The sequence below is a fragment of the Cetorhinus maximus genome, chromosome 3, assembly GCF_964194155.1.
Source record: "Cetorhinus maximus chromosome 3, sCetMax3.hap1.1, whole genome shotgun sequence".
NCBI lineage: Eukaryota > Metazoa > Chordata > Chondrichthyes > Lamniformes > Cetorhinidae > Cetorhinus > Cetorhinus maximus.
The window spans coordinates 79276467-79303760 of record NC_135881.1 but is presented as its reverse complement, the minus strand read 5'-3'; the positions used below and the strand labels follow the sequence as shown (position 1 = coordinate 79303760).

Below are 27294 nucleotides of genomic sequence, written 5' to 3'. Positions count from 1 at the left end.
AGAATTTCACACAATTAATTACTTTTGAAGTATGCAGTCTATTACAGTGGTGAATGCTGTAGGCATTGTCTGCCAGTAATATAATGATTGAGGAAGTAATGGTGGCCAGGACACCGGAACTCCCTGCTTCTTTAATTTTTAATATCCACTTGAACAAGCCCAACTGGATACCCGTTTCATCTCAAAGGTGAACTGGAAGCTCAGGATACTTTTGATTCCTAGTCCTCTTGGTTGCTTGATCCTTCCCCTCTATCAAAGCAGTCTGCAGCACACTTTTCATTAAGCCAGTGCTGGGTCCAATTTTACTCTTGATATATTGAGGAAGTAGGTAGTGGAATATGTCAACAGGTTGCAGATGCAACTTGACATGGATTTAAGAGTGAGTAATATATCTTGACAGCAAAGACAAGGAATGCAACATACACTTAATGGAACGACACTTCTTAGTGTATGTTGAACTTAGAAGTCCAAGTACATAATTCCTGGAAGTGCAAATACAGGCATTTAAACTAATGAAATATCCAATAACATTTATAAAATTAGGGCTAACAATGCAGGATAAAAACATCAAAATATCAGTTGGGACATCAAAGGCATTGAAGGATGATGCTTGGGATGAGATAGTCCCAGTATCTCGAGTAGGGTTATCAACTGTGATTAAATGCACTCCTTCAGGTATCATCACATGACCTGCCCCCACACGCATGCCATTAGTCAGCCAACATATTCATCCTTGTGAGGTACTGCCTTCCTACGCCAATTGGAAAGCAAAAAGACTCATTCCCCAATTGGATGAAGCCTCTCAGCCAAACAGCCTTTTTAAAAATCTGCTAAAGAGGAACACTCAAAGAAAATAAAAAAAACAACAATCCTTTATTAATGCCCGATGATTTTTCTCCAGGATCCAGGATTGCACACAGCGGTGCCCTGGAGATTGATCTTCAATTCCTGGAGACTCCTCATAAATCCTGGAGGCTTGGCAACCCTAATCTCAAGTCTATTTAAACTGGAGCAGAGATGGATAAAAAGGGTTCATGAGAGGGAAACTGCTCTGATAAGATGAATAGAGAAAGATTGTTTCTTCTGAGAGTCAGTGACAAGGGTGTTAGCAAATTTAAAATGGTCATGAAAGTGAGAAGACATACCAAATGGTCAACATTTAACATAGCTTTTAGGAGGTGGCTCTTGGCTCATCCGTTATCACCCATTTCAAGTGGATTGAAGGATTTTCTCTGCTATTCAGACTGACTTTATGCCATCTCTTCAAAATGGCTGATTTAGCCATAATTTCAATGCAAGGCAATGCACCAAATGCACTCAAGGAACAACACCTCATATTTGATTAGGCACTTTGCAGCCTTCGGGACCCAACACTGAGTTCAACAATTTCCAGCCTTTCATCAGAACTGGGAAAAGTTATCAACGTCAAATGTTAATGGTTTTCTTTCCCAAATGCTGCCTCCCCTACTGAGTATTGCCAGCATTTTCTGGTTTTATTTCCAGTATCTGCAGTATTTTGCTTTGGCACTAAATTTCAGCTTAAGCATTATCACCCCATGCAGATGGTCATGGGTTCAAACCAAGACTCAAGCACATCTAGGCTGGCTTCTGATGCAGTATTGTCAGATATTAACCTGAGAGCCCGTTTGCCTCTCCAGTGCATGGAAAAGATCCCACAGTACTATTCAAGGAGCGAAGAGTTTTTATGGCATCATGGTCAAGATTTATCCCTAAATTTTTATTCCTAAAAAGAATGAATAAGTGGTCACTTTATCTCGTTTGTTGCCTGTAAGATCTTGCTGCGTGCACATTTCTGCCATGTCTGCTTTACCAACAGCAGAGACTACACTTTAAATTTCACTGGCTGTGAAGCGATTTGTAGTCTTACATTATTTGAAAGGTACTAAATATATATGAATTCCTTCCTGCGGGTCCTGGATGAGTACAAACAGAACAAATTACTTTAAGTCAGAATAGCCTAATTATATCTTACAAAAGACCAGAGAGTATATTATTCATTAGCCTTGCAAATAAAGATGGGGTACGTTTAAGTTTTTTTTCTTCTTAAATAACCTCTTCCAATAATCAGACTGCACAACATTTAAGGAGTGCTCTTCCATTTAAGTATTGCTGGAAAAAAAGGGACATGTGGTCAAAGCTTTTCATCTTGCACACTCACAACAGACGCAAGAATGCCAAATTTCAAAGGGAACAACAATCTATACTGCATGAGAAAAAAGGTGCTGACTGACTGGCAAGCTCTGATTGTCAAGACATTGCCATGGCAAATACACCAGGAAGCTTTTGTTTATTCAAAAAAGATGCAATATCTGGACATATTCCTTTAGTGGTGTAGTGGTACTGTCATTGGACTGGTAATCTAGAGGCCCAGGGTAATGGTCTGGGTCCCAAGTTCAAATCCCACAATGGCATATGGTGGAATTTGAATTCAATTAAAATCTGGAATTAAAAGTCTAATGGTGACCATGAAACCAATGTCAATTGTCGTAAAAACCCATCTAGTTCACTAATGCCCTTTAGGGAAGGAAACCTGCCTTCGTTACCTGGTCTGGCCTACATGTGATTCCAGACCCACAGCAATCTGGTTGACTCTTATATGCCCTCTGAGCAAGGGAAATAAATATTGGTCTAGCCAGCAACACCCACATGTCATGAACGAATAAAAAAAAAAATATGTCCAGCAAGCGACAGTGAGCTGCATTGCGAGCCCAACTGATAATCTTAATTTGGTTGTTACTGTAATTCTTAGATGACTCTGGATTCTGGATTGTTCAGTAAGTGTTGTCCAATCGCAGAGCCACATCTAACATTTCACATTATGTTTTGCAAAATTGGGTTGGTTGAGTGCGGTCAGCTGAAGCGACGTGCTGTTTGATGCGATCCGCCAGTCGTTGGATATACAACCAACGTACCTGGCATTGCACCACCACTGAAATTCATATACCATATTATGCATGTGATAGGCAGAACATTTTTTTGGCTTGACAGCAGCATCCTGTTAGTGGAAAACAACAGTTGCATTGTCATTACATAGTGAACCAACTCGCTTCATCTGCTGCTAAAGTTTTTGAGATATTTTGCCTTTCCAGGGTAATTTGAGGTAAATTGGGCACATTTCAGAGGCAGAACTTTTTCCTTAACGGGGGTGGTCGGAAAGCCGACCACCGACTACGATTGGCAGCGCACGGCAATTTTATGTGGGCCAGCGTGGAACGCAAGCAGCAGCGCTGCCTGTGCAGGCGGGGGGAGGAGGGCGAGCGGGCCTAGCGCGAACTTCACGCATGCGCACAAAAGAGCGCTTCAATCTCCAAGGCACGGTGTTGCCTCAGGGAGATGAAGAGCTGTTTGAAAAAAATGAACAAAATCAAAATGTCATAAAACATGTCTCCTCATGTGACTCTGTCATATGAGCAGGAACATGTTTTCAGTTCAAGTGTAAAATTTTTTATTTTATTTTTATTTGCTTTAGGAAACCTCATCCTGCTTGTGGATGAGGTTCCCTAAAAAATGCAAAAGCCTGCAGGTCTTTTCGCCTGCCCGTCACACATTAGGTTGAACGGGCAGTGAAAAATTCAGCATAATTGTTAACTTAATGGCCTTAACGGGCCTTTTATGTGTCAGCGCCCGCTGACCTAACTATGACGAATGCGCGCATTGACGTTGGCACGCTCGACCGAAGTCAATGCGCTTTATTTCACACCTGGTTGTGTCGGGCGCACACCCACACGCCAAGTGAAAAATCGTGCCCCAGGTCTGAAAATGGTAACCATGGGCCAATCGTGAGTATATGCAATACACAGCGAGTAACGATCTGACCAGGTTAGCCATCATCCCACAGGAGAGCTTTGATGCGTTCTATTTCGACATCAAGTTTGTACCACGAGCAAATGGCTCGTGCCCTATTTACAAGATTACACCTTTTTCGAATAAACAAAAGCATGGGCGACCGTAGTTCCCTGGTGCATTTGCCATGGCAATCGGGCCTATTTGCCAATTAATCAGCACCCCTTTTCTCATGCAGTATAAACTGTTGAAATTTTGCATTCTTGCGTCTGTCATCATGAGTGCAAGATGAAAAGTTTTGACAACATTTTTCATTGACACAACAGCTTTTGCCACTTTTTCAGTGATACTCAAGTTCTGCACTACTAAGGACTGTTCCTCCATTTCTAGAAATAGGTCAGTTTGCCCAGAATAGAGCTGACAAGTTTTAAATAAAAGTAGGAGATGATGGCTATCAACATCTGATAAAGAAAAGATAAGTTAAGATTTTTGAGTTTACCTTAAATCACAAATTGCATGGTTAGGATGGAGGAGTTCTTTTTATAGCTTTGAATGGGATCAAGCTGAGCACACCCAAGAAAAAGATAAGCACAAGAAACAATGAAAAAGTTAAATCCACAACTGGATAACCTAGTTATTTAATTGTCAAGGGATTTAATGCATAGTAACTCCTTCAAGAAAATCTGGCTTGTTATTCTGCATTGAGATGCTGCAAATTAAAAGTATGGATATGGTTACACAGTGGTTAAGGCGGTTGACTCTCAACCCAGAAATCAAGAGTTCAATCTCATCATGGCAAGTTGTGAAATTGCATTCGATAAGTCTGGGTAATTTGTGACCTGGGACTAGATAAAATTACATAAAAGCTGCTGGATTGTCATAAAAACCAAACTAGTTCATCCTTCAGGGCAAGGATTCGCCACCTCTATCTGGTCTGGGTGTATGCAACTCTAGTCCCATACTCTATGGTTGGCTCCCAAAAGCTTCTAAACAAACTTGAATGGACACTAAGCACTGTTTGCCAGTGTTGGCCACATTCCAAGAACTATACAAAATATACAGCACAGAAACATGCTATTCAACCCAATTGTGGTCTGTGCTGTGTTTACAATAAACATAAGTCTTCTCCATTCCATCTACTTCATTTCAGCCTTTCAACATATCTTTCTATTCCTTTTTTTTTCGTGTGCACATCTAGTCTCCTTTTGAAACCATCTAAACTGTTTACCTCAACCACTTCTTGTGGTAGTAAGTTCCACATACTAATCTTCCAAGTAAAGAAATTTCCCCTCATTTCCCCACTGGATTTATTAGTAACTATCTTGTATTGATGGCCTCTAGTTTTTGATTCTCCTATAGCTGAAAAATTGTTCCACATCTGCTTATCCTCCCCTTTCATAATTTTAGAGACCGCTGTTAAAGGTAACTCGAAGTCTTCTCTTTACCTGAAAAAAAAGCCTAACTCTGTTCTACCTTTCCCAACAGTTGTAATCACTCATTTCCAGAACCACCCTTGAAAATCCTTTTAAGAACCAATGTGAGAAAAAAAAGCAAGATCTTTTATCTCAAATATTAGCTGCAAAGTAACACCAAAAGAAAGTTTCACCTGGACATCCATGTTCGGTTACAATGCTTCTTACTGCAGCCTGTGAATGTGAACATGAAAAAAACTTCCCTTTGAATTGCTCCCATAAAGTTTAAAAATTAGAATTTGTGGGCCTGGAATTGAAGGGGAACTTCATGCATCACTATTTTGCATTTTGACATAAGTGTGCTAAAATGCCTCTGTATTTAACAGGCCAATGACAAAATACAAGACTCTCAAAAATAACTGTGGGAGGACGACTAGGAGCTTCCTGGTGATTTTTTTTTTGGTTGCCTGGGCAGAGGGTACTTTTGCTGATTTTTGACATACCTTTACTTCACATTCGTGATCGAAGTTTCAGTGAAAGAGAACAAGTAGTTATCATAATATGCTTGAGGAGGATCTTGGGCGTACAGACATTGTAGCTTCCCCAAGAAGCCCAAGGAACAACAGTTCATCTTTCAACCAGTCACTTTACAGACTTTTGGACTCAATAGTGAGTTCAAGAATTTCAGGTCATAACCAATGCTTCCATTTTTTCCAACAGCTGTTGTTGGTAATGATTTTGCAATTATCATTTCCACCTTCTCTAGATTCACCTTTTGTTTCTTTACTTGTCCTATTATCATCTCCTTTTCCCATTTAATCACTGAGGAAGGAGGTGGTACAGCAAAGGTTCACTAAATTGGTACCCAGGGTGAATAGGGGATTGTCCTAGGATCAGAAGATGAGTAAATTGGGCTTATATTCTCTGGAGTTTAGAAGAGCGAGAGCAACCTCATTGAACATACAGGATTCTGAAGGGGCTTGAGAGGGTGAATGCTGAGAGATTGTCACCGCTGGTCAGGGAAATTAAAAGAGGCACAGTCTCAGGGTAAGGGGTCGGTCATTTAGGGCTGAGGTAAGGAGAAATTATTTTATCCAAAGGGTTCACAATCTTACAAATTCTCTGCCCCAGAGGGTTGTGGATGCTCCATCGTTGAATATACTTAAGGCTCGAATAAACAAATTTTGGGTCACGGGGATCCAAGAGGTATGGAGAGTGGGCAGGCAAGTGGAGTTGAAGCCAAGTTTAGCCATGATTGTATTGAATGACAGAATAGGCTCGATAGGCCATAGGGTCTACTCCTGCTCCTATTTCTTGGGTTCATGTTCACTGCAGCCCTTAGGGTAGTAAGTCGCCCAGGCAAGGTTCCTATGCTGACGGTTACAAGCTATGGCTAATAGTAGAGCCAGAGAATTTGCGATGGCAATGGCAGAAGAGCTCGAACCTCAAGGGTCAACAGCTGCTTATAGGTGGAATATCCTTCAGGAAGAGGACTTGTGTTTCCTTTAAGCACACATGAGGAAGGCAATGGGAAACCATCTCATGTATTCTTTATGCAAGTCATATTGCTCAATGAAGTTGAAAATGGGAGGTTCTTACCAGCAACTGATGAGGAAAGCACAGGACTGCAAGACAGAAATGAGCAGAGGACCTACCCTTGGGCAGATCACCACCACCTTGCAACCTATCAGACCTTCCTTTTTGTTCTTTTCACCACTGATCCCTGCTCCCCTTCTCTGTCTCCACACTTCAGATCATTGAGCTAAATCGTTTTGTTTGTTTCTCTCTTCAGTGTATTGGGCAGAGTATTGCCAGCATTTTCTGTTTTTATTATAGCTTCTTCTATAGCTGCCTTCAGTTGAATTCCTGGACAAGAATAAGCAATAATAGGCAAGACAAGAGAATCCAACTCCCATTTTAAATGGCTTCAAATCATGTGCAGCGCTGTAAACTTCTTTGATTTTTTTTCTCTGCTTTCTTCAACTTGTTTTGTTCCCTTTACACCATTTTTCTCTGTCCCCTATAAATCACCCATCACCCCTCTCAAAAATCAGACCATCAAACACACCATTCTTGCAAATTACCACCCCATCTCCAACTTCCCTTTCCTCTCCAAAGTTTTTGAAAGTGTTGTCAGTTCCAAATCTGTGCTTACCTTTCTTGGAGCTCCATGTTTGAATTTCTCCAAGCAAGTTTCTGTCCTGCCAAAATGGCCAATACTAAAATGGCTTGAATCTGCAAATGGCATCCTCTGCAACCGTGACAAAGGCAAATTATCCCTTATCCCTTTCTGTAGCCTTTAACAGGGTTGATCACACCATCCTCCTCCAATGCCTCTCCACCTTCACCCAGCTATGAGAAACCACACTTGCCTGGTTCCATTCTTATCTAATCATAGCCAGGGTATCATCTGCTATCCTTGGCCACCTCCTATTCCTCAGCTACATCTGCCCCTCAGTGAGATTATCTAAAAACAGCTTCGGTTTTCACATGTACTCTGACTACACCCAACAGTACCTCAACAACCCCTCTCTCAACTCTTCAACCATTGCTAAATTATCAGACTGCTTGTCCGACATCCTATACTGGGTGAATTGAAATCTCTTAAGTATTGGGAAGACCAAAGCTTCACCTCATGTACTGCTGAAACCCTCATCCGTGCCACTGTTAATTCAAGACTTGACTGTTCCAATGTACTCCTGGCCAGCCTCCCACATTCTATCCTCCGTAAACTCTGTCGTCTGTGCACTTACTTCACAAAGTCTCATGCACTCATCACCCCTGTAGGCACTGACCTACTTTGGGGCATTGCTTAACCATGAGCCAATTTTAAAATTCCAATTCACATTTTCAAATCCCTCCATGACCCGGCACACTGCCCCCACCCCCCTCCCACTTCTCTGTAATCTCCTCCAGTCTGACAAACTGGGATATTTGTGCTCCTCTTATTTTGGTCTGTTAAGTATCCCTGATTTTAAGCATTCCACACCATTGTAGCCATGCCTTCAGCTGCCTAGGCTGCAAGCTCTGGAATTCCCACCCTATACCTTTCACCTATCTTTCCTCTTTAAAACCTACCACTTTGGCCAAACTTTTGGTTATGTGAACTGGCATCACCTTACATAGTTCATTGTCAAATTTTGTTTTTCACATGTTCCTGTGAAGCGTCTTGGGATGTTTGATTATGTTAAAAGTGCTATATAAATACAAATTGCTGTTATTGTTCTTTTCAATTACTGTACTATTACAAAAGAACCAACGTGCAACTCCAAGCCTCAGTAGTTGGTAAGAACTCCCAAAAAGTTGGAACACTCTCTCAAATTCACTACAGGTTATAAAGATCTCATGGAGCCCTGAATGTAAATTTGGGTTATCAGTTTAAAAATATGGTTTTAAACGCTAAATATTATCTGGGTTAAAAAAAAAGTTACAAATTAACTGCATAAACTTTTCTTCTAAAATAGATTTTTCACAGAAAACAGTCCTCTTACCTTAAGAAGATTTGTCAAATAATTTTTCAGAAACTCTTTTAGACGTTTGTAGAGTTCCAGCCCTACAAACTGGGCTCCCCCGGGGGTTTGGCCCTTCTGTTTTTTGGCAGCAGCTGTTCCTCCTCCTCGCGCTTGATTTGACTGGTGGACACTGGTACAATAGTTATAAACGTGACTGCAGTAGAAGTTAAGGGCAGTAGAACAAAAGAAGTGGCCACATCTTAATAAAATATACAACTTTAACCAGCCAAGATTTAGCCCTATAGCTTTATTTGTATGTATAGCTGTTTTAACACAAGTTTATTAATATTTTATTCACTAACAATCTTATACTAAACATACATTAATGGATTATAGCTTACAAAGATAAGAATATTTAAACGTTAGATCCTTTCTTGCACTTAGATCTGATATACTATGATCAGGTTAATTACATTTGAAATAAAGATCAAATGACAGATAACAGCATTCTTACATCATTGGACAATTGTTAAAGATAGCCAAAATCATTTTCAAAGATCTTAAACCAGTAAACTAACATGTTATCACAGTAAATTCAGAAAACTGTTTAAAAACTTCCAGATTGCACAGTACTACTGGATCATTTTCATTAAAAACTCAAGTTGATTGAACAGCGTGTTTACATGGTGTATTTCCAGAACAGTTCACCCCCGACGGGTTGGCATAGGAACATTGAGAGCCCATTTTATTATATATAGTGAACAAAATGGCAAGCAAACAGATATTCTTATTAGCCAACATATAACATTCTATTATTGTATGCAAAAATACTTGTGGTCTGTCAGTTATGCTGCTTTCAAAAACAGCAACACAATAAAGATGACATCCTTACAATAATTGTTCTCTATCAAATGTAAGAACGTCATTAAAGCAGCCAATGAACCTGAAGAAATAAAACCAGGAAAGACTACAGGTGACTGCACAAGATGATTTCGAAGGATGCTAACCCGAAGTACAAAGATGCGAAATGGTAAAATTCTAGTTGTATCACAAATTTCTCATGTTTCAATCCTCAATACTGTAGTTTTTCAAACTCCAATTTAATATAAAATGCATTATATGTAATTAACCAATTAGCTTATGAAAGTTTAACACTTTATATACAATATGTTGGCCATTATTTTAATGGATGTATTAACCATCTTATGTTAAACAGATTAACTTTGCCAGAAAAACAAGGTAAATTATTGGTATGCCTTTGTGTACTAAGCACAAAAAGTAATTTCTAAACTACATCTGTGGACTTAAAAATTCAAGTCATTATAAAGAGTAAGTAAAACAAAAGCTATGCAGCTTAATCTTCAGAAAGTCAAACAGATCCCAAACTCTTCTCATGCACGGAAATGTTTAGTCTTTCACATATATATCTTCAATTTGTAACAAGTTTGATATGTGAATCAAAGTACAGAGGAAGATGCGATCTGGTAATGTTCAAAATGTATAATGAGTTCATGCTTCAATCCTCAATGCTGTAATTTTTCTAAATCACATTTAAGAACATAAAAATGTATTCTATATAATTAACCAATTTCATGAAACAGTCAAATTTTTTTTTAATTCCTGGAAACAGCACAGATCAAAGCAGATTGTGGACCTTTTCAGGTTGAGCCATTTTTCACAACAGAAATGGACTAGACAAACATTTAATAAAATGAACAAAAAAAAGGCAGGATGAAAAAAACAAAGATGTCAATAAAACGACTGTACCATGCAACGGAGAGCAGCAAAGAAATTATAAGTTAAACACTTTAGAAAAATAGCATTATGGTAGCGACAAGAACAACTAGGAAAAGTTGAAGGACATGTCAACACAGAAAGCCTGTGAAAGAAAAGTTGCTGTCAAAACATAATAAATAGGACTTATACACCCTAAGCTCTCCAGCGCACAGAAGAAAGCCCAGTATCTCCAGCTCATGACACCTGCTGATCACCAGTTTTATAGGTCAGAAATGGAGCCCAAAAAACAACCCAGGGCAGAGAAGTGGGAAAATCCAGCCAGCATATTTGGTTATCCCAGAAAGAGAAAACAAAAAAAGCCAACATAAGGGCACAGGACGCCAGTGTCTGCTTTGTTACCATTTTGTGTTTAATTTCAGACCTGATCTGCAGGTTTCTGCAGTTTGGATTTCTCCCATTTTATTCAGTGTATGTCTGTTAGTGTCTTAAACATTATTTAACGTTTGTTTTCCTTGGCTGACTGAGGTGAACTTTCACAATTTACCAATATTTCCTTGCTGCTTTTTTCCTTTCCCCCTCATTTCTCCCCGATTCTATTCATTTCATTTTATTCATTCTATTTCATTCTTCAGTTCTGAAGAAGGGCTCAAACCAAAATGTTCAATTGTTCGTTCTCTCCATAGAGGCTGACTAATCTGCTGTGAGTTTCCAGCATTGCAACTTTTTGGAATTTTCTATGATACTGCCCTATTACACTCCTTTGGGTTGTCTAAATGCAGATTCAGCACAGATAAATAACATGGAAAACCAAAAAGGTATTCACATTATATTAACTACAGGAATGAACACAAACCTGGACAATGCACTGAAAACAAATGGCTTATAGATTAACACCTAGCAATCACATCATAATTTGAAATACCTCATTCATACAAGTTTGCATTCTCTCAATTCCTTTCTTGAAATTCCACAGCATATTTAACTTGTAATTTACTACTAAAACAAGAACTGAGCAAGTGGATTAGTTACTGCAAGTAATGTATTTGACCACAACAAATTTATACCACTCAACAGTCAGATTTGATGGATGCATCTTCCAAACAAGTCCTTTTTCATTTAGATGTCCAAGACTTCTTTTGTTTGTTTTCACCCCTTTTGTTGAAGCAGTTTTTAAGCAATTCACATTAAAAACACCCTTTTGCTTTTGCCCATTGAAGACATATATTCCCATAACTGAATAGCAACCAAGTGTTTACTACAAAACTGAAATAAGCTCAAAAAAAATCACGATGTCTTTTAATTAAATTTCAAGGGCATGTTAGTCTTATAAAACAGCCGCTAAAGTCTTGTGTTTATTTCACAACCTTCTTACTGTAGCTTTGTAAAATACATTCAATATTGTACATATGATTCACATGAGTCCCAAAACATTCATAGAACAATGCAAATTGTTCACAAATTTAACCTAAACTCAAAGACAAGGTTACTGATGTTAGTACAACATGTACAGTCACAAAACCAGAGGTTTAAGCTTTCAACAAAGTGGACCAATTAGTGTAATTTTAACCTCAATTTACAAAAAATTAAATCTTTTAAATTGTCTTTTTAAAAATATTCCCTTTTATAATCTGTTTGGATTATTGGTAGGATTATTATTTTGGAATGCCTGTTCATCTATCTCAGTAAGATTTTTTTTTACAAGGGCAGGAGTGGGGTCTGAGAAGGAAGGGGTTCCTGTTTCTTCTCCCCCACCACAGCAGATGCATTAGTTTGAGTTGTACAGCAGCAGTGAGTCAGCAAACAGGTAGGTAACTAATCAAACTGAAGCATTCACACACAACAAACCAGGAAGTTAAAAGCAAGTAAAATCCTTGACCTTTAATTTAAAATTTAAGAAAGCAAAATGAATGCATGATGGTATTAAGACAGTGGCCAAAATAAATTTATTTTTGAAACCGAAAATCTTTTTTAAAAATGTGAATTTTTTCAGAATTGTGAATAAATTTGATATTCCATAAATATAAAATTAGTGTTATAGACACAGTGAGACTGCTTGAAAGACAGTGACCTTCGCAGTAATCATAAAGTTATATAACCAATAGACGCCTAGCTACACCAAAAAGCTGCAATTTTTTCAGGAGCTTTTACAACAAGACCAATCACGATAGGGTGGAAGTTCTCATCAATTCATTATTGCAAGGGAGCACCTCCAGAGCACATCCTATGGAAAAGCATAGGCTCACTGGCAGCAATTTCTAGGTTTCCATATCACTGGATTCTGGGCATGTATGAACTCCTCAAATTGCTGTCAGTTTCAGTGGAGGAATGACAAACGCTGACAGTTTCTTCATCTTTGCCACAGCAAAATAATGGCCAATGGTATTGTTGGTATTTGCGAAGAATTTCTGCAGTGAATGCTGGAAATACTCAGCAGGCCAGGCAGCATCTGCGGAGATTAAAACAGATTTAACATTTCATGCCAGTGACCTTTCAACAGAACTGGAAAATATTATAGATGCAACAGGCTTTAAGAACAGGGGTTAATGCAACACCTTACATGATAGACACTTATTTGGACATTATATAAGTATTGCTGTCATGGTTTAGGGTTCTGTGACTGAACAGTTGTTTTTTCAACAGAGGAGGATATATAAGTAATGGGTCAACACCACTGCTTTTCTTAACCTATGTCAATGACTTAGACTTACAGCACAGGGCACAATGTCAAAATTTGCAGATGACACAGAACTTGGAAGCATAGGAAACAATGATTGTGATTGACTTCAAGAGGACATAGACAAGCTGGTGGGGTGGGCGGACACGTGGCAGGTGAAATTTAATGAAAAAAAGCACAAAGTGAAACATTTTGGTAAGAGAACAAGGAGAGGCAATATAAACTAAAAGAGTACAATCCTAAAGCGGATGCAGGAACAAAGGCCTGTGGGATAGATGTGCACAAATTGTTGAAGGTGGCAGGGGAGGTTGAGAGTGCAGTTGAAAAGTATTAAGGGGTCCTGAGTTTAATAAACAGAGGCATAGGGGGTTACCACAGACCAGAAATTGAACTGGAGTAGCCATATAAATACTGTGGCTACAAGAGCAGGTCAGAGGCTAGGAATCTTGCAGCTAGTAACTCGCCTCCCGACTCCCCAAAGCCTATCCACCATCTACAAGGCACAAGTCAGGACTTGATGGAATACTCTCCACTTGCCTGGATGAATGCAGCTCCAACAACTCTTCAAGAAGCTTGACACCATTCCACTTGATTGGCTCCCCACCCACAAACATTCACTTCCTCCATCATCGACGCACAGTGGCAGCTGTGTGTACCATTGACAAGATGCACTGCAGGAACTCACCAAGTCTCCTTAGACAGCACCTTCCAAACCTACGACCACTACCATCTGGGTAGGACAAGGGCTGTAGATACATGGGAAACATCACCACCTGGAAATTCCCCTCCAAGCTACTCATCATCCTGACTGGGAAATATATCACCGTTCCTTCACTGTCGCTGGGTCAAAATCCTGGAACTTCCTCCCTAACAGTACTGTGCGTACCTAGACCACATGGACAGCAGTGGTTCAAGAAGGCAGCTCACTATCATCTTCTCAAGAGCAATTAGGGATGGGCAATAAATGTTGACTGAGCCAGTGACACCCACATCCCATGAATGAATAATAAAAAAAAGTACAAAAGCTAGAAATTATGAACCACCTTGATAAAACATTGGTTGAGTCTCAACTGGAGTATTTTGTCCAATTCTGGGCACACTTTAGGAAGGATGTGAAGGTTTAGAGAAGGTGCAGAAAAGATTTACGAGAATAGGCCTGGGTATGAAGGACTTCAGTTATGAGGATTGACTGGGGGAGTTGGGGTTTTTCACCCTAAAGGAGGGAGATTTAATGAAGATATTCAAAATCATGACCAGTCTGGACAAAGTAGACAGAGAGAAACTGCTCCCATTAGCACCTTGGTCTTAACCGTTTTAAGATTTATAAGGAGTGAGACGCTTTTTAAACAATCAATGCTGACAGCAGATGTGGAACCTTACAACCTTAGTCCCTGCTGGAACAGCAGAGCCATTTCCAGATCTCAAATCCGACAGTGAACAGTGTGCCCAGCAGCTGCCCTTTACCGGAGCAAAGGAATCATTATCCTGCCGTTAGGCTGCCAAATCAATTAGGCAGGGAGAGCAGGATAACACATTCAGTCAAAAGGATTTCCAAAGGGCCAGCGCACTGGTAAGGAACACTCACCAGGACTTGGATTTTTGGTGCTGCAGCTGCAACAGGGATGGAGAAAAGACCTGGGAAGGCTGCTCCCACCCTGGTCAGGGGTCTCACTCTTATCTGCAGGATTTGAGGGGCTGCAGCGAGGTGATCTCGCCCAAGGGCGAGAGGAGGCGGCCAACAGCAGATGGTGAAATTTGAATCCAACAAAAATCTTTAAAAGTCTAATGATGACCACGAAACCATTGCCAATTGTTGTAAAAGCTCCATCTGGTTCACTAATGTCCTTTAGGGAAGGAAATCTGCTGTCCTTACCCAGTCTGGCCCAAATGTGACTCCAGACCCACAGCGATGTGGTTGACCTTAATGCTCTCTGACAAGGGAAATCAGGGATAGGCAATAAATGCTGGCCTAGTCAACACCATCTACATCCCATGAACAAATTTTTTAAAAAAACTTTGTGGATGGAAATGGCCAAGAAAGTAAGCAGCAGTGTGGTCCCTCCAACCTGGAAACAGTGCACCAAGATGATCTAGGACCTCAGGAGGGCATGACAAGCGAGTGTCATAACACTTTCAGGTGCTAAGTCCTACACTCTGATCTGCTCATCATTCTCCGGTGCAGCAGTCCTCAAGTCAACACATCTTGTAGCTCCACTCATTCCTCTCTCTCCAGGCACCTCACATCCTCATTTGAACAGCTAACCCTCACCTAGTTGTCCTCTTGCGTCAATGCCTCAGTTACCCTCCACAAATGGTGTTCTCCCTCTTCTCTACACAAGCCATTACAACCACTCACACCTCTTTCCTTGCAGGAGTAAAAAGCACACAGCTTGCCAAGAGGTGCAGGCTGCTGGGTGGCCCGCCAGTGACTGGCATATTGACAGCCACAGCCAGTCTATGCTCACTTACCCCACTGGAAAGGAGGTCTTGTTCTAAGGGGCTGAAAATGTCAGCAGCAATCTGCGACGAGAGCCTCAGCCTCCTAAGGCACTACCACTTAGACATATAGAAAGCTGATCCTCTGCCTGCAGATCCTGTGTTGGGGGTCTCACGTCCTAACTGGATCGGTGTCCATTCATCTCTTTTGAAATCTATGCTCACTACTTTTACACTCTATCTACATAGTTGGTAATTTTGTCCTTGATTAAACTAACTGGTCTGTAATTAGTCAGATTAATTCAGTTTCCCTTTATAAAGACAAAATGGCCAATACAATAGCCAATTTCCAGTTTCCGGCCATAAATATTTTTCTATAATTTTACAATCTCCTTTTTTTTAAACAAAATATTGCCCTGTAGTAGGGTGCCAATTTCTGCTTTCACCTTACTTCAGCTAGCTCACTTCTCAGCTTTCTAAAAATCCACCCAAACCTGACTTTCTTTTTTGTACTTATCCCATTTCTACTTTGATTTTAAACCTAATTATACTCTGATCACTATTCTCAAGGTGCTCACCCACTTTAGCTCACGTACCTGATCGGTTTCATTCCTCACAGCCAGATCCAGCAACACTTCTGCACTTGTAGGTTTAATATGCTGCTCAAGGGAGAAGACCCATACACATTTCAGAAATTCCATTCTTTTTTCTCCATTTACTCATCTATATACTTCTGGGTCCTGCTATTGTTCTAGTGGATACAGAAGTGTGTGTCATATTCCATAAAAAGCAGGCCACCACTTGTTTAAGGAAGCAACCAATTAACATTGAATCAGAGTTGATACTTATAACAGATCCAAATTTGTGACCAACTCAATGATAAAATCAGGACAAACAGTCCCTAAGGGTAAGACTTATTTATGCTTCCCATCAGTAATCACCCAAACACCGCATGAGGATGCATGGTCTGTCAAATCTCTCAAAATAAGTGGCAGTACATCACAAAACTTGTTCAGAAAAACACATGCAAACTGGATGACTAATCAATTGTTGCTTATACTCTATCATGTGATAGACCCTGAACTCCAATTTTAAAAGGTTTCACTAATGTAAACAATATTTATCTTACTTCAATTGCACGATTTCATAACCAAACTATTAAAAGCACCCAGTAATAGTGGTTGAAACGGTCTGGTATTAACCAGTTCCCCTTGTTCTGTACAAATAAATTACATATTAGGGGGCATGGGTATGCAAACTCATCGATCACAAGTAGACAGCACCCCAAACCTGGCAACAAGATCCAAACTCCGCAGAAAAGTTTGCTCACCAGACAGCCAAAACTGAAGTTCAAAGAACCACCCACAATTTGAAGAACAAATGGTGGTCAGAGAAGGCTGAGGAAACTGAACTCCATGCTGATGTGCATGACATGTGTACTTCTTTCAAGGCACTTTTTACTTTTGCAGAACTGGAAAGATACATGTCACAGGTATAAACTGTCCTTTAAGCAGACATTCCGCTCTTCAAGAATCAGTCCAAAATGTTTGTTAGCTCCCAAGAGTTTACTTCCAATCTTTTACTTTCCCAGCTTGGAAACTTATAACTCCCAAACTTTCTTTCACAATGCGAATTTTCCTGGAGACTCTAGCTAAACAAGGCAAATCTTCCAGCCTCGTTTTAACTCCTCACGATTTGGGTCTGCCCAATCAGAGTGCAATCACCCGCGTTCATGCACGGTAAACCATAGAGACTTTCAGCCTCTGGTTGCTCTCTTTAACAGAGCATAGCAAACTAATCTGTGAGAGTGTTTTCAGGGGTATTTTAGAAACTCTTCCCTTCTCAAAGCCCAACTCCATGGCAACGTGAATCACATGGGCCTTGTATCAAATGGGAATACTGATTAGTTATCCTTTATATTCCAAATCTTTTTCATCTTGGAAGTTAATGGACAGTTAATAGCACAACCGATGAACAGCTTTCTTACCACTTTTTGGGACTTGGAAGACACAGTCCATTCACTGCTAGCACACAGGACATTGCCATTGTCTCCAAGTGTCAACACTTTGCACCTACTTTCCAGTAAAACAATTTGGGCTCCCTTTAATCTCTAGGAATAAAACATTCATTGCTGTCAGGCAGACTTTAGGTCAGGTCACATGATGCCCTTCATTTTACCTTAAAGGCACAGTCCCAAAACAACTTTATAAACCTCATAACTGTATCAAGGATGGCAAGACTCCTCTCAAAGAAATGAAAAATATGAATGCCCACTGGAAAGGGCACTTTGTAAAACTACTCAATCAGAATTCCAGAGTGGACATGCACCTCCACATGTTAGAGGACCTCTCATAACATGCAGTAAGTGAACTAGATAATGATTCAATGTTCAAGTGACAGCTGCTGTCATCCAGGTGGGAAACAACAAAGCTTCTGGTCCTGACAATGTCCCTGTGGAAGTACTGAAACAGAGGAGACATATTGATCTTTTGGATACATGCCCTACTTGTGACCCTCTGGCAGAATGAAGAAATTCCAAATCACCTTAGAGGCGCCATGATGATCACAATCTTCAAGGAGGCAGGTCGAACCATAACAATCACATGGGTATAGGCATTGCTCTCAGCTGTTGGTAAAGTCCTAGCTAGGTTACTTCGTAATCGTCTCTCTCTCTAGTTGCAAAGGAGGTCCTTCCAGAGTCCCAGTGTGACTTCCGCTCCATCAAAGGAACAACTGACATGACCTTCACAGCATGCCAACTTCAAGAAAAGCACAGAGAACAAAACATCCCTTTGTACACGGCTTTTTTTGATCTCACAAAAGCCTTCAACTCAGTGAGTTGATCTGCCTTTTGGAAGGTACTACAGCGATATGGATGCCCAGCTAAGTTCACAAATATTATTCAACTCCTATATGACAATACGCAACTCCTATATTAACACTACTAAACAATGACTCCAATCTAAACCCCTTCCCTATTAAAACAAGCGCAAACAGGAGTGTCTCATTGTATGAACACGATTCTTAATTTTTCTCGCAGCAATACTAAAGCTTGCTACCAAAAGGCTCCCTCAAGGTGTGGTACTAAACTATTGCACGAATGGTAAACTCTTCAACCTCAAGCAACTGAAGACCACAAGACAACAACTACTGCAATAGAGCTACAGTATGCTGACAATGCAGAAGTCGCTGAAGACTCTGAAGAAGAGCTGCAACAACACTTGATAGCCCAGATTTTCCAGCCAGAGGAAATGCAGAGGTGCACACTGCTAACCATGATTAAAACTGCATCCTTACCTTTTGCCATAGGAGGATTAGAGGCTTCCAATCCCGGCTACAGGATTCAGCCACCGAAGGCAGCCACGAGGAGTACTGGCGAGGCACAGAAGCACTGAGGACACAACCCCTGGTCATAGTGGAAGAAACATCCCTCAAGGTCAAGCAGCTTTTCAGTCTTCTGGTGAGTGCTTTTTAAATTTGTTAGTCTTTTTTTAAAAATAATTTCCAATCTTTTAAAGACTTAACTGTTTTTATGAGTTTGTCTTTATTGTAAGTTAACATAGAGAAGTTTTGAATTGAATTCAAAATTTCTTTTGATGAAAAATGGTCAAGTACATTAAGTCTTTGACTGCATTGATTTTTAAAATTTGTTTACCCAATAGATTAGAACTAGACAATGCTATTCCCAAATGCATTAGGGCTTTGAATGCACTGATTTTTTTTTATATTATAGAAGGGATGGAGTTGCAGTAGACAAGGGCTGTACACTAGTGGGGTGGTGGGTGGGTTGACAAATGGGTGGGGTGGCAGGTGGGTTGGGCAGATGGATGGAGTGGCACTGGTGGTTGAGCAGGCTGTTAATTGTTCAGCATTTACTCTTAAATAAATTTTGAGGTTTTCCCGAAACAGCTTCTGCTGTTAATCACTTTCAGCCCAGATCCGATTCCTATGATTAAAAGTGCGGGTATCCTGGAGAAAATTTCCGAGCAAGTTCAAGATATTTAGCCCAAGTCCACAATGGCAGGATCAATGTCAGAGGCATCCATGCAGGTTTCCAGGCAGCATATCGCAGCCCACTGAAAGTTTGAAATTCCCAGCTAAGTACCGTGCATGTGCGCCCATCAGGACTTTCTCTGGGTCCTGACGCTGAACGTCTGAAAGTTCACCACTAATTCAATCAGAAGATCCCAGCCAAGGTATTCACCAAGGCCTATAAGAACATGGGATTTTCCCTGAACATCAAGACCACCAAGGTCCTCTACCAATCCACACCAAATGTATCAAATCCAACGTCTTCAAATTGAGATTCATGGTGAAGTGTTTGGAGAATGTCCCTCACTTCCAATATCTTGGAAGCTACCTATCCCAAAAAGCTGACAATGGTGAAGTTTACACCACTGAACCCAATGTGCCAGCTCAGCCTACAGTAAATGCTTTCAAGTTTGAGAATTGTGATATCAGACCCAACGCTATACTCAAAGCCCACACTCTCTACGGTGAAACTTGGAAAACCTGGGAGGTGATATCAAGGCTGTAGAACAGCATCACCAACACTCTCTTACAAGGATCTTGCGAATAATTGGGAGGACAAAAGAACAAAGACGAATGTCCAAGACACAGATGTGCCAAGTATAGGGGCCCTGATAATCTCACTTCAACTGAGATGGACAGGACATGTCGACAGACTCAAGACTGCCCAAACAGGTGCTCTACTCAGAGCTACACCCTTCACCAATGGGCCAAAGAAAACATTTCAAAGACAATCTGAAAGCTTCAATGAAAATCTTCTCTATTAACATCAACACTGGAAAGCAGATGCCCAATCACAACCAAAATGGAGATTCATCGTCAAAAATTGTCTCAACCTTCCGATCACGCTGACATCTCCCTTCCACCAAGCCATCTGCAGGTAAGAATCATCCTCAACATGGGGGATTGCCAATAGAATTAAGGAATACCATTTGCCACAAATAAAAACAAAAATATTCTGAAAATACTCAGCAAGCCCTTCAGCACCTAAAAAAATATAAGTTATGGATGGAGACCTTTCCTGAAACCTCGTTCTTAAATTGTGACAACTTTATCCTTCATCACCTGTAACTACTGTTAACTGCCAACCTCAGTTAAAGAACAATGTCAACCTTGCTCATTAAAGTACTAACTTATCTTCAATTTTGTTTTCTTGAATCTAACAATGTGCCCCTGAAACTCTGACTGGGCATACAAACATATGAATAAGGAGCAGCAGTAGGCCATTCAGCCCCTTGAGCCTGCCCTGCCATTCAATAAAATCATGACTGATCTCATTGTGGCCTCAACTCCACTTTCTTTCCTACCCCCTGTACTCTTTGACTCCCTTGTCAATCAAAAATGTATCTAACTTAGCCTTAAAAATATTCAATGACCCTGCCTCCACCACTCTCTGGGGGAAGAGTTCCACAGACTCTCGACCCTCAGAAAAAAATTTCTCATCATCTTAAATGAAAGGCCCCTTGTTTTTAAACTGCGTCCCCTAGTTCTAGTCTCTCTCACAAGGGGAAACATTCTCTCAGCATCCAGCCTATCAAGTCCCCTCAGGATCTTATATGTTTCAATAAGATCACCACTCATTCTTCTAAATTCCAGTGGATACATGCCCAACCTGTCCAACCTTTCCTCATAGGATAACCCCCTCATCCCAGGAATCAGTTGAGTGAACTTTCTCTGAATTGTTTCTAATGCAATTATATCTTTTCTTAAATGAGAACAAAACTGTACACTGTACTCTAGATGTAGTCACACCAGTACCCTATATAATTGTAGCAAAACTTCCCTATTGTATTCCATTCCCCTTGCAATAAACAACAATATTCAATTTGCCTTCCAAATCACTTACTGTACCGGCATACTAACTTTTTGTTATGTACCAGGACATGCGGATCTCTCTCTACCTCAGATTCCTATAATCTCTCTCCATTTAAATAATACGTTGCTTTTCTATTCTTCCTGCCAAAGTGGACAAGGTCACATTTTCCCACATTATACACCATCTGCCAAATTTTTGCTCACTCATTTAACCTATCTATATTCCTTTGCAGACTCCTTATGTCCTCTTCACAGCTTACTTTTCTACCTAGCTTTGTGTCATCAGCAAAATTTACAACCATACATTCGGTCCCGTCAGCCAAGTCATTATATAGATTGTAAACAGTCAAGGCTCCAGCACTGGTCCCTGTGGCACTCCAAGTTACATCTTGCCAACCCAAAATGACCCATTTATGGCTGCTCTGCTTCCTGTTAACCAACCAATCCTCTATCCATGCTAATATGTACCCCCTACACCATGATTGTGCATCAACCTTTGATGTGGCACCTTGTCAAATGCCTTCTGGAAATCTAAGTACACCACATCCACAAGTTCCCCTTTATTCAGATTGCTTGCTGCTTCCTCAAAGAGCTCTAACAGGTTAGCCAAGCACTATTTCCCTTTCACAAAAACGTGTTGACTCTGACTGATTGTACTGAGATTCTGTAAGGGCCCCTCTAAAACCTTCTGAATAACAGATTCCAGCATTTTCCCTATGACAGGTCTTAAGGAACTAGCCAGTAGGTCCCTGCTTTGTCGCCCTCCCATCTTAAATAGAGGAATCACATTCACTATTTTTAAAATCTGATGGGATCTTTCCTGAATCTAGGAGATTTTTGAAAATTAAAACCAATGCATCTACTATCACAGCAGTTACCACTTTAAAGTCCCTACGGTGAAGTCCATGAGGACCTGGGGGCTTGCCAGCTTTTAGTTCTAATAATTTTCTCAGTACACTTTCCCTGGCAATTGTAATGGTTTTAAGTTCCTCCCTTTCACCTCTCGATGAACAATTATTTCTGGGCTGTTATTTGTATCCTTTACAATGAAGACAAATGCAAAATATATTCAATTCATCCACCATTTCCTTATTTTCCATTAATTACCCAGACTCACTCTGTAAAGGGCCAAAGATTTTCACCTTTCCTAATCTGATTTGCCCAACCAATGTGTAGATTAAAATAACCCATGGCTACTGCCTTACCTTGCTTACAAGCCCCCATTTATTCCTTCCTGTATACCCCATCCTACATTGTGCTTACAGTAAGGGGGACCATGAAATACTCCCTCAAGTGACTTCCTACTTTTACTATTCCTGCTCGTTACCCACACTACATTGCGTTGCTACTGCATAGTAGCAGCATGAACCAGTTAGCTTCAGCTATTGCTCAGATTTTTGAGATATATTCCAGGGTAATCCAAAGGTAGACTGGGCACTTTTCAGGGCTGAAAGTGACGGCCTTAGGCCCGTTCATGAGTGTGTGTGATATACAGTGCAAAATGATCTGCTCAGGGTAGCCATTATCCCACATGTTGCTACTACGCCATAGTAACAAGTGGTATTGGCCACTAACAGGATGCTGCTTTCAAGCCAAAAAGACGTTCTGCCTATCATACAAACGAGTAATGTGGTACATGAATTTCAGTGCCAGTGTGATGCTAGTTATGTAAGCATACGTCCCAAAGACTGGGCAGATCGTATCGAACAGCATGCCTCAGCCGCTGGTCACAATAGATAAGGCACAGGCCATACCCAACCAGCCTGTGCTTGCAAAACTCGGAACAGTGTCCAATGTTACATGTGATTCCACGATTAGACAACATTTTCTAAATAATCCTCCGTGTGCTAAGAATTACACTGGCAACCAATTTAAGATTGCCAGTCGGGCTTGCAGTGTGGCGCATTTGCATGTACTGGAAGCTACATATATTAATATACAGAGCCCTGTTCTTTGCATATAGAAAGAATATGCACCTGTTTCAGCTAAACAAAATAAGTGACAGTCATTTGCTGACTCATTCCTCAGGGCAATGCCTTGACCAATCAGGGTCAAGCTGCCTGGTTCAAATTTCGAACAATGCTTGGCAGTTAACTGTCAGTCACCATCACTGGTGCTTTCTCCATGGCAACGCCTCTACCAGAGTCCACTTGCCAACCAATCAGCACTCTCCTCTCATAGTATGAATTGTTGTTTTCCCCTTATATTGGTATTCTTGCATAGCGTCCTGAGGAGTACAAGACGAAAAGCTTTGACATGTCTCTTTTTCCAGCAATACTCAAGTTCTATACTACCAAACAACTATGGGAGAAATATATTTAACCAATTGCTTCAGAATGATTATGATATCAGGTTAGATAGGCATAAATTTTACAAGAGACTGAATCACGGGTGTAACAATCAAGACGGAGCATCAGATCTGGTAGGAGGGGAGAATGAGATTTGAAATCTTCCATGCCAACTAGAATATCTATTCACAAGGACAAATTCAATGGTTAGGATTCTGACAGCAGCAGCTGGACCAGGGAAAAGTAACTAAGAGTTTTCAAAGATTATTTTAGTCAAAACCAGATAGAACTAGTTACAGTGTATAAATAGATGCAGAGCATTCTGCAAGCAGCAGATGTGAGAAAGTGGTCATCAAAAGAGCAGAGCGAACTTGTGATCAATCAAGCATGGTCTCCTGGAGTTTACATGATTCTTCAATGAGTGGAGAGGAATTTCACTAAGATTTTCCTAAATTGGCCTAAAGTTTCTTATTTCCACTATCATTTGATTGTGTGACTGTGGTGGGACGGAGTGAGCTTAATGGTGTTTACAAGCTGTCCAGGTTGGAGGTGGACCAGGTTGCCAGGCCAACTTGTCTTTTTTGGTCCTTTTCATACGCTCCTGATATTTTTTCCTCCTCAAAGACCTTTTTTTCCCTCAAACTGAAGAATTTTGTGCTAAGTGCACGCCATTAATGCTGGAAAACTAAGCACAGTTTCAGTATCAAACACTCCCAAAGCAATAGTACAATGTTAAGTTAAGAGTAAAGCTCAACAAGCTCTGACACCACCTCAGAAGAGCACCCCTAATCGCACCAGAATGATGTCCTTTTCCTATGGCAGCTATCCTTATGGTCAGAGGAAGATTATCAATTTCTAACAAATTGATGGTATGGTTAGTTGAGTAGACCATAAGACATAGGAGCAGAAATTAGGCCATTCGGCCCATCAAGTCTGCTCCGCCATTCAATCATGGCTGATAGGTTTCTCAACCCCATTCTCCCGCCTTCTCCCCGTAACCTTTGATCCCCTTACCAATCAAGAACCTATCTATCTCGGTCTTAAATACACTCAATGACCTGGCCTCCACAGCCTTCTGTGGCAATGAATTCCATAAATTCACCACTCTCTGGCTAAAGAACTTTCTCCTCATCTCTGTTCTAGAGGGTCTTCCCTTAACTCAGACTGTGCCCTCGGGTCCTAGTCTCTCCTATTAATGGAAACATCTTCCCCACGTCTGCTCTATCCAAGCCTTTCAGTATTCTGTAAGTTTCAATCAGATCCCCCCTCATCCTTCTAAACTTCATCAAGTATAGACCCAGAGTCCTCAAACGTTCCTCATATGTTAAGCCTTTCATTCCTGGGATCGTTCTCGTGAACCTCCTCTGGACCCTCTCCAGGGCCAGAACATCCTTCCTGAGATACGGGGCCAAAAATTGCTCACAATATTCTAAATGTGGTCTGACCAGAGCCTTATAAAGCCTCAGCAGCACATCTCTGCTTTTATATTCTAGTCCTCTCAAAATAAATGCCAACGTTGCATTTGCCTTCTTAACTACCGACTCAACCTGCAAGTTAGCCTTAAGAGAATCCTGGACTAGCACTCCCAAGTCCCTTTGCACTCCAGATTTCTGAATTCTCTCCCCATTTAGAAAATAGTCTATGCCTCTATTCTTCCTTCCAAAGTGCATGACCTCACACTTCCCCACGTTGTATTCCACCTGCCACTTCTTTGCCCATTCTCCTAACCTGTCCAAATCCTTCTGCAGCCTCCCCACCTCCTCAATACTACTCGTCCCTCCACCTATCGTTGTATCATCTGCAAACTTATCCAGGATGCCCTCAGTTCCTTCATCTAGATCATTAATGTATAAAGTGAAAAGTTATGGTCCCAACACTGACCCCTGTGGAACTCCACTAGTCACCGGCCGCCATCCTGAGAAGGACCCCCTTATCCCCACTCTCTGCCTCCTGCCAGACAGACAATCTTCTATCCATGCTAGTACCTTGCCTCTAACACCATGGGCTCTTATCTTACTGAACAGCCTCCTGTACGGCACCTTGTCAAAGGCCTTCTGGAAGTCCAAGTAGATAACATCCATTGGCTCTCTTTTGTCTAACCTACTCGTTACCTCCTCAAAGAATTCTAACAGATTTGTCAGGCATGACCTTCCCTTGATGAAACCATGCTGACTTTGCCCTATTTTATCATGCACATCCAAGTATTCTGAAATCTCATCCTTAATAATGGACTCTAAAATCTTACCAACCACCGAGGTCAGGCTAATCGGCCTGTAATTTCCTGTCTTTTGCCTCACTCCCTTCTTAAACAGGGGGGTTACATTAGCGATTTTCCAGTTCTCTGGGGCCGTCCCTGACTCCAGTGATTCCTGAAAGATCACCACTAACGCCTCCACTATCTCTTCAGCTATCTCCTTCAGAACTCTGGGGTGTAATCCATCTGGTCCAGGTGATTTATCCACCTTCAGACCTTTCAGTTTTCCTAGCACCTTCTCCTTGGTAATGGCCACTATACTCACCTCTGCCTCCCGACTCTCTTGAATTTTGGGGATGTTACTCGTGTCTTCCACCGTGAAGACTGACACAAAGTACCTATTCAGTTCCTCCGCCATTTCTTTGTTCCCCACTACTACTTCTCCAGCCGCATTTTCCAGCGGCCCAATCTCCACTTTTGCCTCTCTCTTACCCTTTATATATCTAAAAAAAATTCTTGCAATCTTCTTTTATATTACCCTCATATTTAATCTTCTCCCTCCTTATTTCTTTTTTAGTTGTCCTCTGTTGGTCTTTGTAGGCTTCCCAATCCCCCGGTTTCCCACTGCTCTTCGCCGCATTGTATGCTTTCTCTTTAGCTTTTATGCTGTCCCTGACTTCCCTTGTCAGCCATGGTTGCCTCGTCCTCCCTTCAGTGTGCTTCTTCCTAGGGATGAATTTTTGCTGTGTCTCCCAAATTACTCCCAGAAACTCCTGCCATTGCTGTTCCACTGTCTTTCCTGCTAGGCTCATCTCCCAGTCAATTCTGGCCAGCTCCTCCCTCATGCCTCTGTAGTTGCCTTTATTCAACTGTAATACCCTTACATCTGATTCCAGCTTTTTCCTCTCCAATTGCAGGGTAAATTCTATCATATTATGGTCACTTCCTCCTAAGGGTTCCTTCACCTTATCAAATCCGCCTCATTACACATCACCAAATCTAGAATTGCCTGTTCCCTAGTGGGCTCCACCACAAGCTGCTCCAAAAAGCCATCTCGTAGACATTCTACAAATTCCTTTTCTTGGGATCCACTACCAACCTGATTTTCCCAGTCTACCTGCAGATTGAAATTCCCCATGATCACTGTAACCTTGCCTTTCTTACATGCCTTTTCTATCTCCTGGTGTATCTTGTGCCCCACATCCTGACTACTGTTCGGAGGCCTCGACATAACTCCCATTATGGTTTTTTTACCTTTGCGGTTCCTCAACTCCACCCACACAGATTCTACATCATCTGACCCTACGTCATTTCTTGCTATCGATTTAATTTCATTTCTTACTAACAAAGCAACCCCACTCCCTCTGACAACCTGCCTATCTTTTCGATAGGATGTATATCCTTGGATATTTAGCTCCCAGTCCTGATCCCCTTGCAGCCATGTCTCCGTGAT

At 41.0% G+C, this 27294-nt stretch overlaps 1 protein-coding gene across 1 annotated transcript in view; it reads right to left on the bottom strand.

The window, feature by feature from the left end:
• Window positions 1-27294, bottom strand: part of LOC144678744 (cullin-1) — a 129588-nt gene that overhangs the window by 66047 nt on the left and 36247 nt on the right. Inside the window, exon 3 of the mRNA XM_078538607.1 lies at window positions 8708-8882. Coding sequence (XP_078394733.1) covers window positions 8708-8882 — 175 coding nt within the window. The remainder of the gene's footprint in view (window positions 1-8707; window positions 8883-27294) is intronic.